This window comes from Geotrypetes seraphini, chromosome 2 (genome assembly GCF_902459505.1).
Source record: "Geotrypetes seraphini chromosome 2, aGeoSer1.1, whole genome shotgun sequence".
Classification (NCBI taxonomy): Eukaryota; Metazoa; Chordata; class Amphibia; order Gymnophiona; family Dermophiidae; genus Geotrypetes; species Geotrypetes seraphini.
The window spans coordinates 460750348-460765781 of NC_047085.1; the positions used below are offsets into that span (position 1 = coordinate 460750348).

The 15434-nt window shown below is 41.1% G+C and overlaps 1 protein-coding gene across 14 annotated transcripts in view; it reads left to right on the forward strand.

Annotated features, from left to right (window-relative positions):
- The window catches only part of LARP4B (La ribonucleoprotein 4B), a 505004-nt gene that overhangs the window by 49538 nt on the left and 440032 nt on the right, over positions 1-15434 (forward strand). For 13 of the 14 annotated variants that reach the window (XM_033931563.1, XM_033931553.1, XM_033931560.1 and 10 more), the window contains exon 3: positions 7885-8032. The exons of the other annotated variant lie outside the window; for it this stretch is intronic. In XM_033931563.1, the coding sequence (XP_033787454.1) occupies positions 7885-8032 (148 nt within the window). The remainder of the gene's footprint in view (positions 1-7884; positions 8033-15434) is intronic. 14 annotated transcript variants of the gene reach the window in all.

Here is a 15434-nt window from a genome sequence, read left to right on the forward strand (position 1 = left end):
CTTATGTGCATGACAGAAGAGTGGGACTTCAGTGTGATTTGTATGTGATGATCTTAAGGTGGCCAAACAGGTTGAAAAGGTGACGGCGAAAGCTAGAAGGATGCTAGGTTGCATAGGGAGAGGTATGGCTAGTAGGATAAAGGAGGTATTGATGCCCTTGTATAAGACTTTGGTGACACCTCATTTAGAATATTATGTACAATTCTGGAGGCCGCACCTTCAAAAAGATATAAAAAGGATGGAGTCAGTCCAGAGGAAGGCTACTAAAATTGTGTGTGGTCTTTGTGATAAGGCATATGGGGACAATCTTTAAGTCTTTGGAGGAAAGGTGGGAGAATGGAGATATGATAGAGACATTTAAATACCTATGTAATATAAATGTGCAAGAGTTGAGTCTCTTTGAATTGAATGGAAACTGCAATGAGAGGGCATAGAATGAAGTTCTTCACCCCCTAAACTGTACCGTTCCCTTAGGTTTTTTAGCATTGAATTTTAGCTGCCAAATTTCAGACCATTCTTCATGCTTCACTTGGACTTTCTTCATGTTGTTCATACCATCCGGTGTGTCTACTCTATTGCAGACTTTGGTATCATCCGCAAAGAGGCAAATCTTACCCGACAACCCTTCAGCAGTATCATTTATAAAAATGTTAAAAAGAACAGAACCTTGAGGCACACCACTGGTAACATCCCTTTCCTCAGAGCGATCTCCATTGATCACTACCCTCTTGTCACCTTCCACTCAATCAGTTCCTGACCCAGCCCGTCACTTTGTGACCCATCCCAAGGCACTTAGTTTATTTATTTGATGTCTGTGTGGAACACACTCAAAGGCTTTGCTAAAATCTAAATAACCACATCTAGCGCACATCCTCTATCCAATTCTCTAGTCACCCAGTCAAAGAAATTGATCAGATTTGTCTGACAAGACCTACCTCTAGTGAGTCCATGTTGCCTCCAGTCCTGTAATCCACAGGATTCTAGAAACGACCATTCTTTGTTTTAAAAGCGTTTCCATTAATTTGCTTACCACAGAAGTCAGACTTACCGGCCTGTAATTTCCTACTCCTTCCTTACTTCCACTTTTGTGGAGAGGAACCACATCTGCCCTTCTCCAGTCCTCCAGTACCACTCCTGACTCTAGAGACTCATTGAAAAGATCTATCAGTGGAGCTACTAGAACTTCTCTAAGTTCCTTCAGCACCCTCTGATGTACACCATCTGGCCCCATCGCTTTGTCTACTTTTATTTTAGCTAGCTCCTCACGAACACCACCCTTTGAAAATCGATCAGGTTCTATTACTCTTCCATCCCTATTTACGTTCGTCTTCTGCCGTCCTGCTCCCGGCACTTCAGCCGTGAACATGTAAACATAAATATTTGTTAAGCAATTCGGCCTTTATCAGCTACTACATATTCTTCCCCTTCACCTTTGAGTCTCACAATGCCACTTTTGCAATTTTTTCTATCTGAAAAATGTCTTGTTTTACCGTGTCAGTTATTTTTTCTTCCATTTGCATCTTTGCTTTCCTGACTACACGACCAGCCTCTCTACTTTTCCAGATATTTTTACCTGTCTTCTCTTTCTGCGATTTTTTGTAGTTTATGAAAGCTAACCTCTTATTCCTTATCTTCTCAGTTGCTACTTTTGAGAACCAAAGCTGCCTTATTTTCCTCTTATTTTTACTTACTTGCCTCACAAAAAGGTTTGTTGCCATTAAAATAACTCCTTTCAGTTTTGCCCACTGCATTTCCACTCCTTCCAGACTTTCTCACCCAGGCAACAATTCTTTGATGTAAATCCCCATCCAAATAGTTGTATTTTTTTTTTTTCATTTATTCAATTTATAAATATACAATTCAAGTATGTATACATAAAGAAAAAAGAGAGATTTACACACAATTAAACAGGAAATACAATTCAAGTATGTATACATAAAGAAAATCCATATGAAGTCAACAATCTCTCTCTCACTCTAAAAAAAAAGTCCACATTATGGGAGAAGCAATTCATATTCTATCATTGGATCTGATAGATATCAAGGTAATATTCAAAAACAACTATATCAATAATGCGGTGTTACATCTTCTACTATATTTAGGACTACGTCCACATGGAGGTACTGGGAGGGGTTACTCCTTCCCCTCTAGGAAAAACCGTAACTGAGGAGGGTAAAAAAAAATGTATAAATGTTGATCCAGAAGGCTCAAACATTTGCAGGGATATCTAAGCTGACATTTAGCACCCAAAGACAGTACGGATTGTCTCAATTGCAGGAACCCTTTCTTTCTAGTCTTGAGTTAACTTTGAGACATCTGGGAACATGGAGATCTTAAAGTTCCTAAAGGTCACCTCTTTAAGCCTAAAAACAGCCTAAGAAGTACCTCTTTGTCTTGTTCAAAGACAAAAGTCACCAGAATGGTAGAGCATGAGATGGCTTCGTCCTCTGAGGTTTCTAATATTCTTGTTAAGTCCATTAAACTCGCTGAATCAGGTAGTGCCTCAGTTTGAGAGACCTTCTTAAATACTAGAAGGAAATATATTCTATATAAAGATAGAAGTCCAGACTCAGGGTATTTAAATACTTCCTTAAGAAATTTATTAAATAAATCTTTAGGAGACATTGCCAGTACTTTAGGAAAGTTAAGTATTCTTAAATTTAACATTTTGGTATAATTTTCCAAATTTTCTACTTTCCTTACTAGCAATAGTCTATCTTACATGAAGGTAACTTGAGATTTTTGTATCCCTTGAATCTGTTGATCCAAGGAGTCCATTCTTACCCCCTTGATTCCTTCCTGGAGAGATTCGATTCCCCCCCCCCCCCTGTTTTTTTGATTAGAGGTAAAGTTCCTGCACACAACTTGTATAAGGAGTCTAATGCCTTCCAAATAGACTCCAACGTGAACTCTGCTGGCCTTTCCAGTAGGGGAACTGCTGGAATCTGTCCTCCCTCTGGTAGAGCCAGTTCTGCCCCCTCCATGATCGTTCCTGCTGTTGCTCAAGAATCCTGGGATGCCGGAAAGCCCTACAGCTCAGAATGGGAAATTGCATCCTGTCCCTTCTGAGCCGGCGTAGTTTCCCTTTTCTCGTGGCTGCTGGGGAGGGACTGGTCCTGCTGGGTGAAGCGAGACCTCCCTTCGACTCGGCAAAGCCTGTTCGCCCAGAGGCAAAGATGTAAGGAAGCCGTCCATCGTCCCCTGCCGTCGCGGGGTAGGTTCAGGTTGCCGGGCAGTGGCAGCCGCTCTTCCCCTCCTTTTAGGCATCAGATGAAATCTCGATAAACCTCGATAGGCAAAAAATCCTGGCAGGAGACCAAGTTGCTGGCATCCTCACTACACCGCGGCCATCTTGCTTCTGAAAAGTTAGTCTAGAACCTTTGCTTTTGAATGAGCCCTCTCTATACCCATATTAATATTAAACCATACCATACAGTGATCACTGGATAATAATACTAAGCTTTATTCTTGTATACTGCCCAACCATGAGTTCCGGCAATCAAGGAGGACTGTACAATCAGTGAAACATACATGAAAACAAGTCAAGAGAATAATTATAAGACATATTTTTCAAACAAATAGGTTTTCAGTAACTTTCTAAAGGCCTGATATGATTGCGTTTGAGAAATCAGAGGACTTAACCAGGAATTCATTTTTTCTAACTGGAAAGAGAAAGTCTTATCTAAGAATCTTCTATAGCGACAAGCTTTTGTAAATGGGAGCAAAAACATGCAGACATTGGATGCCAGATGATCACTGTAACATCAAAAACACTTTCCCTGTTTGTAAGCACTAAGTCCAGTATGACCCCCATCCCGTGTGGGTTCCATTACCAACTGCTGGAACAATTCTCCTTGTAGAGAATCCAGGATATCCCTTCTTCTAGGAATACCCCAATGAACATTCGGCATGTTAAAATCACCTATTACCAAGACTTCCCATTTTTTACATATATTCTGAATGTCTACTATTAAATCTCTGTCTTCCATCTGTGAAAGAGGCCTGTATATCACACCAATGTAAATATATTCACCATCCCTCTTTCCAAATTGATCCACAGTGCCTCTTCCTTGCTGATCCTGCAATTGTGTGGCTTTAATATGATCTTTAACATATAATGCTACTCTCCCTCCTTTTCTTCCTTCCCTGTCTTTCCTGAACAGATTATGGCTCGGTATAACTACATCCCAGTCATGGTTCTCCGTGAACCACGTCTCTGTGATCGCCACTATATCCAACTCCTTTTTTCATCACAGCTTCTAGATCCAGAATCTTGTTTCACATACTTTGAGCATTAAGTATATACAGTACTGTTTTCCAGACATTCCCCCTTTTCCCATCCATGGAGAGGTATTCAGTGATTTACTTACCCGAAGGCTTATACTCACCCAGGAGCTTTGATCACCCTGCCCCATCACTTCTAGTTTAATGCCCTCTTCAGTAGATTAGCCAGCCTGGTGGCAAAGATACTTCTTCCCTTCTTTGATAGATGCACACCATCCCTTGGAAAATCATCCCATGGTCTAGGAAGCCAAAACGCTCTTAACGACACCATCCATGTAGCCACAAATTCATCTCCAGGATGTGAGCTTCTCTGCCCTGGCCTTTACCCTCGACAGGGAGGATGGATGAGAATACCTGACTGCTTCACCTTCTCTCCCAGAGTCACAAAGTCACTTATGACACGTTCGCAGGGGTGCCTGGCAGTATCGTTAGTGCCAATGTGAATGAGCAGCATTGGATAGTAGTCATCAGGCTTGATGAGTCTTGGCTGGTTCTCCATAACATCTTGGATTTTGGCACCAGGTAGACAGCATACCTCTCATGACATCATGTCTGGTCTGCAGATGGACGCTTCTGTACTCCTTAGAAGGGAATCGCTAACTACCAATACCTAACGCCTCCTAGTGGTCATGGATTCAGTAATTTTGGGGATCTCAAACTTTGGTCCTTCCTCTTCTTGGAAAGCTCTCAACTCCTCCACTTCCAGGACAGCATATCGGTTCTTCAGTTCAAGGGCGGGGGGAGTCACAGTATCAGTCTTGCAGTATCAGTCTTGCAGCAATCTGAGTTCAGCTGCTTTCCCTCAGCACAGCCTCTTCTTCCCCATTGCTGGAAATCTTTGATGCCTCATGAACCATTTCATCGATGTACCTTTCATTCTCATGGTTGCTTCTTAGTCTTGCCACTTCCTCTCTCAGTTCTTTTACTTCCTTCATGAGGGATTCAAGCTGAAGACAGCTTGTACATGGAGCCACTCCCTCAGCCTGAATAACATTTTCTTTCTGCATAGAGAAAGAAGTTGTAACCTGAGCTGCAGCTTGGGTGATGCAATGTTTCCCAGTCATACTGTGGTGCAGAAGTATTTAGACCTGGAAGAAAAAAAAAAGAAAGGGCAGAAAAATCCTACCAGATTACAGTGGTACCTTGGTTTATGAACATAATTCATTCCAGAAGCATGCTCGTAAACCAAAATACTCGTATATCAAAGCAAGTTTCCCCATAGGAAATAATGGAAACTCGCTTTGATACGTTCCCACCCCCCGAGGCCAGCGGCGCTGCTCTATTCTCCCCCCCCCATGAGAACCAGCATTGCTCCTCCCGAAGGCCCCCCCCCCCACGATCTGGAACCCTTCCCCCCCGCGATCCTGTACCCCCCCTCCCCGCCGCAACCTTAAGTTCCCCAGACCCACCCGGACCTGCTTCTTACTTTCAGTTCGGCCATGGCACCGGCATGTCCTGTGCGTTGGTGCCGGTGCCCTAAGATCGGCCTCCTCTTCTGTGCTGGGGCCTTGCTCAAGGCCTGTGAGATTCATTGAAAAGTTCAGTCAGCAGAGCCACCAGAACTTCCCTAAGTTCCTTCAGCACCCTCTGATGTACACCATTCGGCCCCATCTCTTTGTTTATCTTTATTTTAGCTAGCTCCTCACGAGCCCAATCCTCTGAAAATTGATCAGGGTCTATCTCTCCTCCATCCCTATTCACTTTTGTCTTATGCTGTCCCTATCCCAGCGCTTCAGCCGTGAACACAGAACATAAATATTTGTTAAGCAATTCAGCCTTTTCTTTATCAGTTTCTACATATTTCTCCCCTTCACAAGTCTCACAATTCCACTTTTGCACTTCTTCCTATCACTAATATATCTAAAAAATGTTTTGTGTCTGTTTTAACATGTTGGCTATTTTTTCTTCCATTTGCATCTTTGCTTTCCTGACTGCTCAACCAGCCTTTCTTAACTTTTCCAGATGAAGCCTGTCTTCATCTTTCTGTGATCTTTTGTAGTTTATAAAGCTAACCTCGTCGTTTCTTGCCTTTTCAGCTTCTACTTTTGAGAACCAAACTGGCCATATTTTCCTCTTACTTACTTGCCTCACAAAAAGGTTTGTCGCACTTATAATAACACCTTTCAGTTTTTCCCGCTGCATTTCCTTTCCAGACATTCCCATCCAGACAACAGTTCCTTGATGTAATCCCATGTAGCCATGCATTTATCTCCAAGATGCGTGCTTCTCTGTCCTGGCCTTTACCCTTGACAGGGAGGATGGACGAGAATACCACTTGCGCACCCGACTGCTTCACCTTCTCTCCCAGAGCCACCAAAATCCACTTTTAATACATTCGCAGGAGTTTCTGGAAGTATCGTTAGTGCCAACGTGTATGAGCAGCGTTAGATAATAGTCATCAGGCCTGATGAGTCTCGGCAAGCTCACCGTAACATCTTGGATTTTGGCACCAGGCAGACAGCATACCCTTTTTTACTTGTGTACATCGCTTTGTAAACAGATTCAGCGATACATCAAATATTAATAAACCTTGAACCTTGATACCTCCCGGGACATCATGTCTGGCTGCAGGATGCTTCTGTATCTTAAGGAAGGAAATCGCCAACTACCACTACCTTACACTTCTTAGTGATTACAGATCCAATAATTTTTGGGATTTCATGCTTTGGTCCTTCCTTTCCTTGGGATGGTCTCATCTCCTCCACCTCCAGGATAGCATATTGGTTGTTAAGTTCAAAGACAGGTGGAGTCACAGTACCAATCTTGCAGGGTTCCGTAACTGAGTCCAGTTGTCTTCCATTAGCACAGCCTCTTCCCCACTGCTGGAAATCTTTGACGCCTGAGGAACCATTTCATCTGTGTACCTCACAGATGCTTCTCAGTCCTGCTACCTCCTCTCTCAGTTCCTTTACTTCCTTCATGAGGGATTCAAGCTGAAGACAGCTTGCACATTGAACCACTCCATCTGCTTGGGTAACGTTTTTGGTCTGCACAGACAGAAGTTGTAACCTAAGCAGCAGCTTTGGCGATACAATGTTTCCCAGCCATACTGTGGTACAGAAGTACTTAGACCTGGAAGAATAAAGAAAGGGCAGAAAAATCCTATCAAAGTAATGCCCTGTTCCTGGTTGGCTGAAGAGCGTATAAATCAAAAAGCTTTCCTTAGGGTGGGTGAGAAGGAATCAGATTAACTCCAGAGCCTTTCCTCAACAGTATATTTTCATTTTTCTATAATGTATTCAAACAATTTTTGTACAAGAGAATAAACTTGCTGCTGTTGCTTCATGGTTACTGCGGATGGGCAGACTAGATGGACCATTTGGCCTTTATCTGCCATCATGTTTCTGTTTCTATGTTATTCTTCAAGCGTGTAGTTTAGTGTTAGTCAGTATCTATCTTAATTTAATGTGTTGGTAGATATCTAGTTTTAACCTACATCTTGCCTTTTTAATACCATAAGGCTGCCCAAAGCAGCTTTATGCAATTGCATTCCTACATGCTGTAAACACAAATTAATCAAGGATATTGAAATATAGTACAAGTATAATGGGGCATTAGATAAAATTAAATCTTAGTAAATGTTAAACATTTGTTTTATAGGAATCAGCAAAGGTTTCAGAGTTGAACCCTAATGCAAAAGTATGGGGAAATCATATGTTGCATTTGGAAACATGTGGTGCTACTGATGGTAGTCTGAGCAAAACCTGGGAAGAATTAACTGATCACTCTCCAGACAACAGCAAGGAAGGTATGATTCTTTAGAATTTCAAAAGCAGTTCAACTAATGTAAATCTTAAAAAAAAAAAAAAAAGTCTAGAGAAACTCGTTCAATATGTTTGTTTTGTTTCAAGTTTCTATAAAGCTTAAATGCAGGCGAGCTGTGACTTTTTAGTTATCTTTGGGTCAGAACACAAATCCGATTTAGGAGCTTATTTACTTAGGTGTGGTAAGTATTTTCAGTTTCTGAGCAGCACAGTGCCTCTGCCTTAACTTGGTGCTGTACTAGCATCTTTTACATATAGTTAATGTAGAGTCAATATCTATATCGTGTGTAAACTGTGTTGCCAGTAAGGTGCTGTTTACTACCCTGTTAGGAGTCTATAGGATATTAACATTCACCCTTAACAGAACATAAGAATAGCCTTACTGGGTCAGACCAATGGTCAATCAAGCCCAGTAGCCTGTTCTCACAGTGGCCAATCCAGGTCAATAGTACCTGGCCAAAACACAAGGAGTAGCAATTTCCATGCTACTAATACAGGGCAAGCAGTGGCTTCCCCCATGTCTTTCTCAATAACAGACTATGGACTTTTCCTCCAGGAACTTGTCCAAACCTTTCTTAAAACCAGCTACGCTATCCGCTCTTACCACATCCTCAAGTAACACATTCCAGAGCTTAACTATTCTATGAGTGAAAAAAAATTTCCTCCTATTGGTTTTAAAAGTATTTCCCTGTAACTTCATAGAGTGTCCCCTAGTCTTTGTAATTTTTGACAGAGTGAAAAATTGATCCACTTGTACCCGTTCTACTTCACTCAGGATTTTGTAGACTTCAATCATATCACCCCTCAGCCATCTCTTTTCCAAGCTGAAGAGCCCTAACTGTTTTGGTCTTTCCTTATACGAGCCATCTTAAAAGGCGGGCCACATAGCAAGGAAGATGACTTAGAAAAAGCAGAGCAGGGAGGACTTGGTCAAAGAAGGATAAAAATCTCAGCATAGAGCACTCAGATGAGGCCCAGAGGAGAGAAAAGTCTTCTATCCTATGTCTCCAGACCAGCCGTTTAAACTGCAGAAGCTCTACCGAGGTAGGCCAAATTTTAGCTTGGAACCTTATTAAAATTGTGACTTTTAAACTGAGGGCCAAGCCTGGCCAATTGTGCTCCTTTTTGGATAGACAGAACTGCCACTGGGATTCCAGGCCAAAGGAAAGTTGTTGCTGCTTTTGAAAGACAAATCGGTGCATTCTGTGGCTTTGTAAGAGCAGGCCACAGCAGAGAACATTTTGAACACAAGAACTATTAATTTGCTCCGTTTCCTCCTGACCTGTGAGAGAAACGTGTCACTCACTTTTCTGTTCTCAAAATAGCTTATTTCACATTTAAACCTCTCTGTGACTGTTATTTAAGGCTCCAATTCTGTCATTGCTCATGCTGCTAGGGCCCAAAAAAGGGGAGGGGGGCCTCTGTTTATATTCAGGTCATCGCCTTCCCCCCTGGACTTATTGGATGCCTCCGCCAAACCTGCCGTGTGGCTGAAACGGGAAGGATCCCTCCCGTCTTCTGTCCTTGCCGACTGCCAATTTTCCCACCTCCCCCCGCATATCTTTTTGAATCCCTTGTGATCCAGGAATTTTGGCACTTTCAGAACAATTTGTCACATATCACATTCATAATGCTTCATTCACATATCAAATTCTTTTTTTTTGCCTGCTGTTACTGAGTCCACAGGTAATTCTGATAGTCCCTCCCTTTCTGCATATTTTCACAATCTCACAATTCACACATCACCAGTCATTTCATTATTAAATTAATCATTTTTTTGCACCACACATGCATATTTTCACATGGACCTTTAGTTTCACGAATTCATCAGAGGATGTCTTAAAGCACACATTACACTATCATTCATAGGACCTCTGTGGAAGACATTCTTGTCGAAACCCGGACCGTGTTAGGTCCAAGGTTCTCAGCGAACTGGGTCCTAGAGGTTTTTAAGTAGATTGTCAAGTTGAATCATTAATAAAGTCCATATCTGGAACATCACTTTTCTGCAACATCCTCTACCTACCATGTCCCGCAAATATGATAAAACAATTACAGGTTATACAAAACACAGCCCTCAGACTGATCTATTCACTAAGCAAATATGACCACATCACCACTGCCTACCTAGACTCTCACTGGCTACCTATACAAGCGTGAATTCAATTCAAACTATACTGTCTATTATTCAAAGCAATAAATGGCACTGCCCCCACATATCTAAACAATCGCCTAAACTGGAACAACATAACTAGGCAAAGGAGAACTCAGACCCCATTTACCTACCCTCCACTCAAAGGTACTCAGCGCAAGAAGATGTATGACAACCTACTAGCAACGCAAGCAGCGAAACTTGACTACTCCATCTCCATCATGCTGACAACATCGAACGACTTCAAATCATTTCGAAAAGAAATCAAAACCCTGCTATTCAAAAAATGTATCTAGATATCAATTCTCATCCCCTTGTCTTTCCCCTTTCTTGTAAATTTCCCTCCAAAGTCTCTACAACTCTTGTCATTTTCACTCCAAAGACTCAACCATGTAAACAGCACCCTAACTTTCACTTCAAAAACTCAACCAAGTAAACAGCACCCTAAATTGTAATTTTTCCTGGAAATGTCCAGTTAACTTCTTTTGTAATCTGTCTAGAACTGCAAGGTACTGACAGAATAGAAGCCATTAAGGTAATGTAATGTAATGTTTTTTTTATTATTGTTGTTTCTTTTGAAAATCCAAATACACAATATCAACCAGCTCGCCTTTATCCACATGTTCATTCACTCCTTCAAAGAAATGCAGTAGATTTGGTGATGCAAGATATCCCTTGACTAAATCAATGTTGGCTTTCTCTCATTAATCCTTGCTTACTTATATGTTCTGTCATTTTGTTCTTTATAACAGTCTCTACCAGTTTGCTCGGCACCAATGTCAGACTCGCCGGTTTATAATTTTCTGGATCACCTCTGGAACCCTTTTAAAAAAAACAAAAAAAAAAAACCTGCATATCATTGGCCACCCTTCAGTCTTCAGGTACTATGCTGGATTTCAGAGAAAAATTACTAACAATAACTCTGCAAGTTCATTTTTCAATGCTATCAGCGCTTGTCCCATCCAGGCGATTTGCTACTGTTCAGTTTGTCAAATTGACCCATTACATCATCTAGAGTTACAGAGATTTGTTTGAGTTTCTCTGATTCATCAGAATTGAATACCATTTCTGGCATGGGTAACTTCCCCACATATTCTTCAGTGAAGACTGAAGCAAAGAATTAATTTAATCTCTCTGTTATGGCCTTGTTTCTCTGAGAGCCCTTTTTATCCCTCAGTTGTCTAGTGATCCAACTGATTCTCTTCCCGGCTTCTTGCTTTTAATATAACTAGTTTTTACTGTGTGGTTTTGCTTCCAGCGCAATCTTCTTTTCAGGGTCTCTCTTTGCCATCCTTATTATAACACCTTTCATTTGACTTAACGTTCTTTGTGCTGTTTGCAATTATTTTCAGTTTCTGAAGGATTCTTGTTTAGCTCCAATAGCTTCCTTCACCTTGCTTGTTAACCATGCTGGCTGCCGTTTGGTCTTTCTTCCTCCTTTATTAAAACATGGAATATATCTACTCTGGGCTTCCAGGATGGCATTTTTGAACAACATCCAAGCCTATTGTCTATTTTTGACTTTTACAAATGCTCCCTCTAAGTTTCTTTTTTACCGTTCATCTTATGTTCTCATAGTAACATTTTTAAAGTTAAATGCTGTTATATTAGATTTCCTGTGCAAATTTATTCCAGGGATTATATCAAATCTGATCATGTTATGATCACTGTTATCAAGCGGGCCCAGCAAAATTACCTTCTGCAACAATTCATGTGCTCCACTAAGAACTAGATCTAGAATTACTTCACCTCTTGTTGGTTCCTGAACTAGCTGCTCCATAAAGCAGTCCTTGATTTCATCAAGGAATTTTATCTTCCTAGCATGTCCTGATGTTGCATTCACCCAGTCAATATTGGGGTAGCTGAAATCACCCATTATTATTGGTTTTCAGTTTGTTAGGCTCCTTAATTTCTGATAAAATTCATCATCTGTCCTTTCATCTTGGTCAGGCGGATGGTAGTACACTTCTATCACTATCCTTTTTTCCCTTACACATGGAATTTCTACCCAAAGGGATTCCAAGGCATGTTTCTACTCCTGTAAAATTTTCAGTCTTGTTAAATTCAAGGCTCTCCTTAACATATAGCGCTACACCTCCACTGATTTAATATACCCTATCATTATGATATAGCTTGTACCCCGGTATGACAAGTGTCCCATTGGCTATCTTCCTTTCACCAGATCTCAGAGATACCTATTATTATATCTATCTTTTCATTTAGTGCAATATATTCCAACTCTCCTATCTTGCTTCTTAGGCTTCTGGCACTTGCGTACAGACATTTCAAACAATATTTATCATATCTATTTACAGTTTACTCAGCAGTTGGCATGTATAATTTGCAATATTTAAAATCAGCCTGCTCAGGTATTTAATGAAACCTGGTCTACTGTGGCCTTTATTGCAATCTTGCTATCGGGATGCGATGATATCTTTAAACATTTTTAAAGTTTGCCTCGATCCATGCTCTCTTGAGTGACTGCCAGCCTTCCCCCAGTTTCTAGTTTAAAAGCTACTCTCTCCTTTTATCTTTTTTATGTTGACGCCAGCAACCTGGTTCCACCTTGGTTAAGGTGGAGCCCATCTTTGCGGAATAGGTTCCTCCTTCCCCAGTATGTTGCCCAGTTCCTAACAAATCTGAAACCCTCCTCCCTGCACCATCGCCTCATCAAGTTTCAAGTTTAAGTCAAGTTTCAAGTTTATTAACTTTTTAATATACCGACCATCAACAGGTATCTGGCCGGTTTACAATAAAATTATAAAAAGAGAAAAGAGTCATAAATATAAAAAGCAGATGGGTGAACATCAAAAACATAACTTGACTAACATGAAAGTGAGGATAAGAGGGAAAGGAGGGGGAAAGTTACATATTTTGGAGAAGAAAGGGAGAAAGTGGGAATGGGGAAAAACATATTGGATAGGGTCGCTTTTTTAAAGCGGTTGGTTAAATAAATTGGAACCAGCGGAGTGAAGGAGAGAAGAAAAAGAAAAAAAAAAAAGGAGGGAAATAGAGAAGAAGAAGAGAAGAAAAGGAAGGTAGTTTTAAGGACAGGCGAAAGTGTCACGAAATAAGAACGTCTTCAAGTTAGTCTTGAATTTATCTAGATGTTGTTCTTCTCTAAGTTGTTGTGGTAGGGCATTCCATAACGTTGGGGCGACTACTGTAAAATTTATTTTCCGGGTATAATAAAACTCTTTTACGGAAGGAATTCGTAGAAGTTTTTGGTCTGTTGACCTCAAGGTACATGAGGGATGATAACCTTATCAAGATATAGAGGCTGGTGTGAGTTTTATTTTGAAAGTGAGCAAAATGATTTTATAGGTTATACTATGTATGATGGGCAACCAATGTGCCTCTTTCAGAAGCGGGGTAACATGATCATATTTGCCTATTTTGTAAATGAATTTTATTGCTGTATTTTGTATTAATTGTAAACGGCGGGTTTCTTTTTGTGGGAGGCCGTTATAAAGAGAATTACAATAGTCTAAGTGAGAGATAACAAGAGAGTGAACCAGAATTGTGATTGCCTCTATCCCTAGGATTGAAGTTAATGAACGGATAAGACGAAGTTTGAAAAAACAGATTCTTACTACTGAACTGATTTGATCATGGAATGTAAGACCCTCATCGATAATGACTCCTAATAATTTTATTTTTGATTCCATTTGTATAGGAGTGGATTTGATAGAAATTTTGCCAGATAAAGATTCACTGTTTTTGATTGGGAGTAGTAGGGCGCAAGATTTATCAATGTTGAGAGAGAGTTTATTTGTATAGAGCCAGTCATTTACAGAATCCAGTTTATTGTTTATGTCTGTTATATCTGAAGTATTTGAGGTGTTGATTGGGTGGAGTAGTTGTATGTCATCAGCATAGGCGAAGATTGTGAATCCAATAGATTGTGCTAGTGTAAGAAGAGGAGACAAAAAGATGTTGAAAAGTAGTGGAGATAGAATAGATCCTTGTGGAACACCATAGGTTGGTGCTATAGGTTGAGAGGATTCATTCTTTACCTGAACTTTAAAGCTACGTTCATTAAAGTATGAAATGAACCACTGAAGAGCTGGACCTGTAATACCGCAGTCTTTAAGTCGATTAATAAGAAGAGAGTGGTCAATAGTGTCGAAGGCTGCGGACAGGTCTAGAAAAATAAGAAGAACCGATTTTTGGTGTTCATGATAGTAATGAATAGTTGAAGTAAGGCCTAGTAGTGACAGTTCAGTAGAGTGTGAAGAACGAAAACCTGTTTGGCATGGATGAATGGCATGGGTGTTTTTTCAATAAATTCTGTAAGTTGAGTGTGAATGATTTTTTCCGTTAGTTTAGAGATTAAGGGTAGGTTGGCAATAGGGCGATAATTTGCTGGCTGAGAAGGGTCTAAGTTGTGCTGTTTCAATTTTGGGATAACGAGTGCTGTTTTCCAAGCAGTAGGTACTAGTGGTCTGTCTTTTGGAACCTGCGTGTGGAACAGGGAGCACTTCTGAAAATGCTACCCTGGAGATTCTGGATTTTAACTTCCTACCTAAGAGCCTAAATGTGGCTTCCAGAACCTCTCTAACATATTTCCCTTTGTCATTTGTACCCATATATACTAAGACAGCAACTTCCTCCCCAGCACTTGTCTAAAATCATATTTAGGTGACACGTGAGATCTGCCATCTTCACACCAGGCAGGCAAGTGACCAAGCGATCCTCATCCACCAGCCATTCAGCTATCTACGTGCCTAATGATCAAATCTCTCACTGTAACAGCCATCCTAACCCTTCCTTCCTGGGCAGAAGCCCCTGAAGACACATCCTTGGTGTGAGAGGACATTGCTTCCTTTGGTGGTCAGGTCCTGGCTACATTATTGCCTCCTACTGTGTTTCCCCGAAAATAAGACCTACCCTGAAAATAAGCCCTAGCATGATTTTCAGGATAGGTCTTAATATAAACCCTACCCCCGAAAATAAGTCCTAGTCGCCGGCAGCAGCAGCTCCCCCCACTGACCCATCTCTCCCTCCGACCGCGAGACAGAAAGAAATGTACCTTATAACAAACCGGCAGCGTTAACAGCAAGCTAGACAGGCTCCTTCGCGGCCTTGGCCGTTCATCTGCCGCGTTGCTGATGATGTCATCAGTGATGCGGCAAAGGAATGGCCCAGGCCGCGAAGGAGCCTGTCTAGCTTGCTACTGACGCTGCTGGTTTGTTATAAGGTACATTTCTTTCTATCTTGCAGTCGGAGGGAGA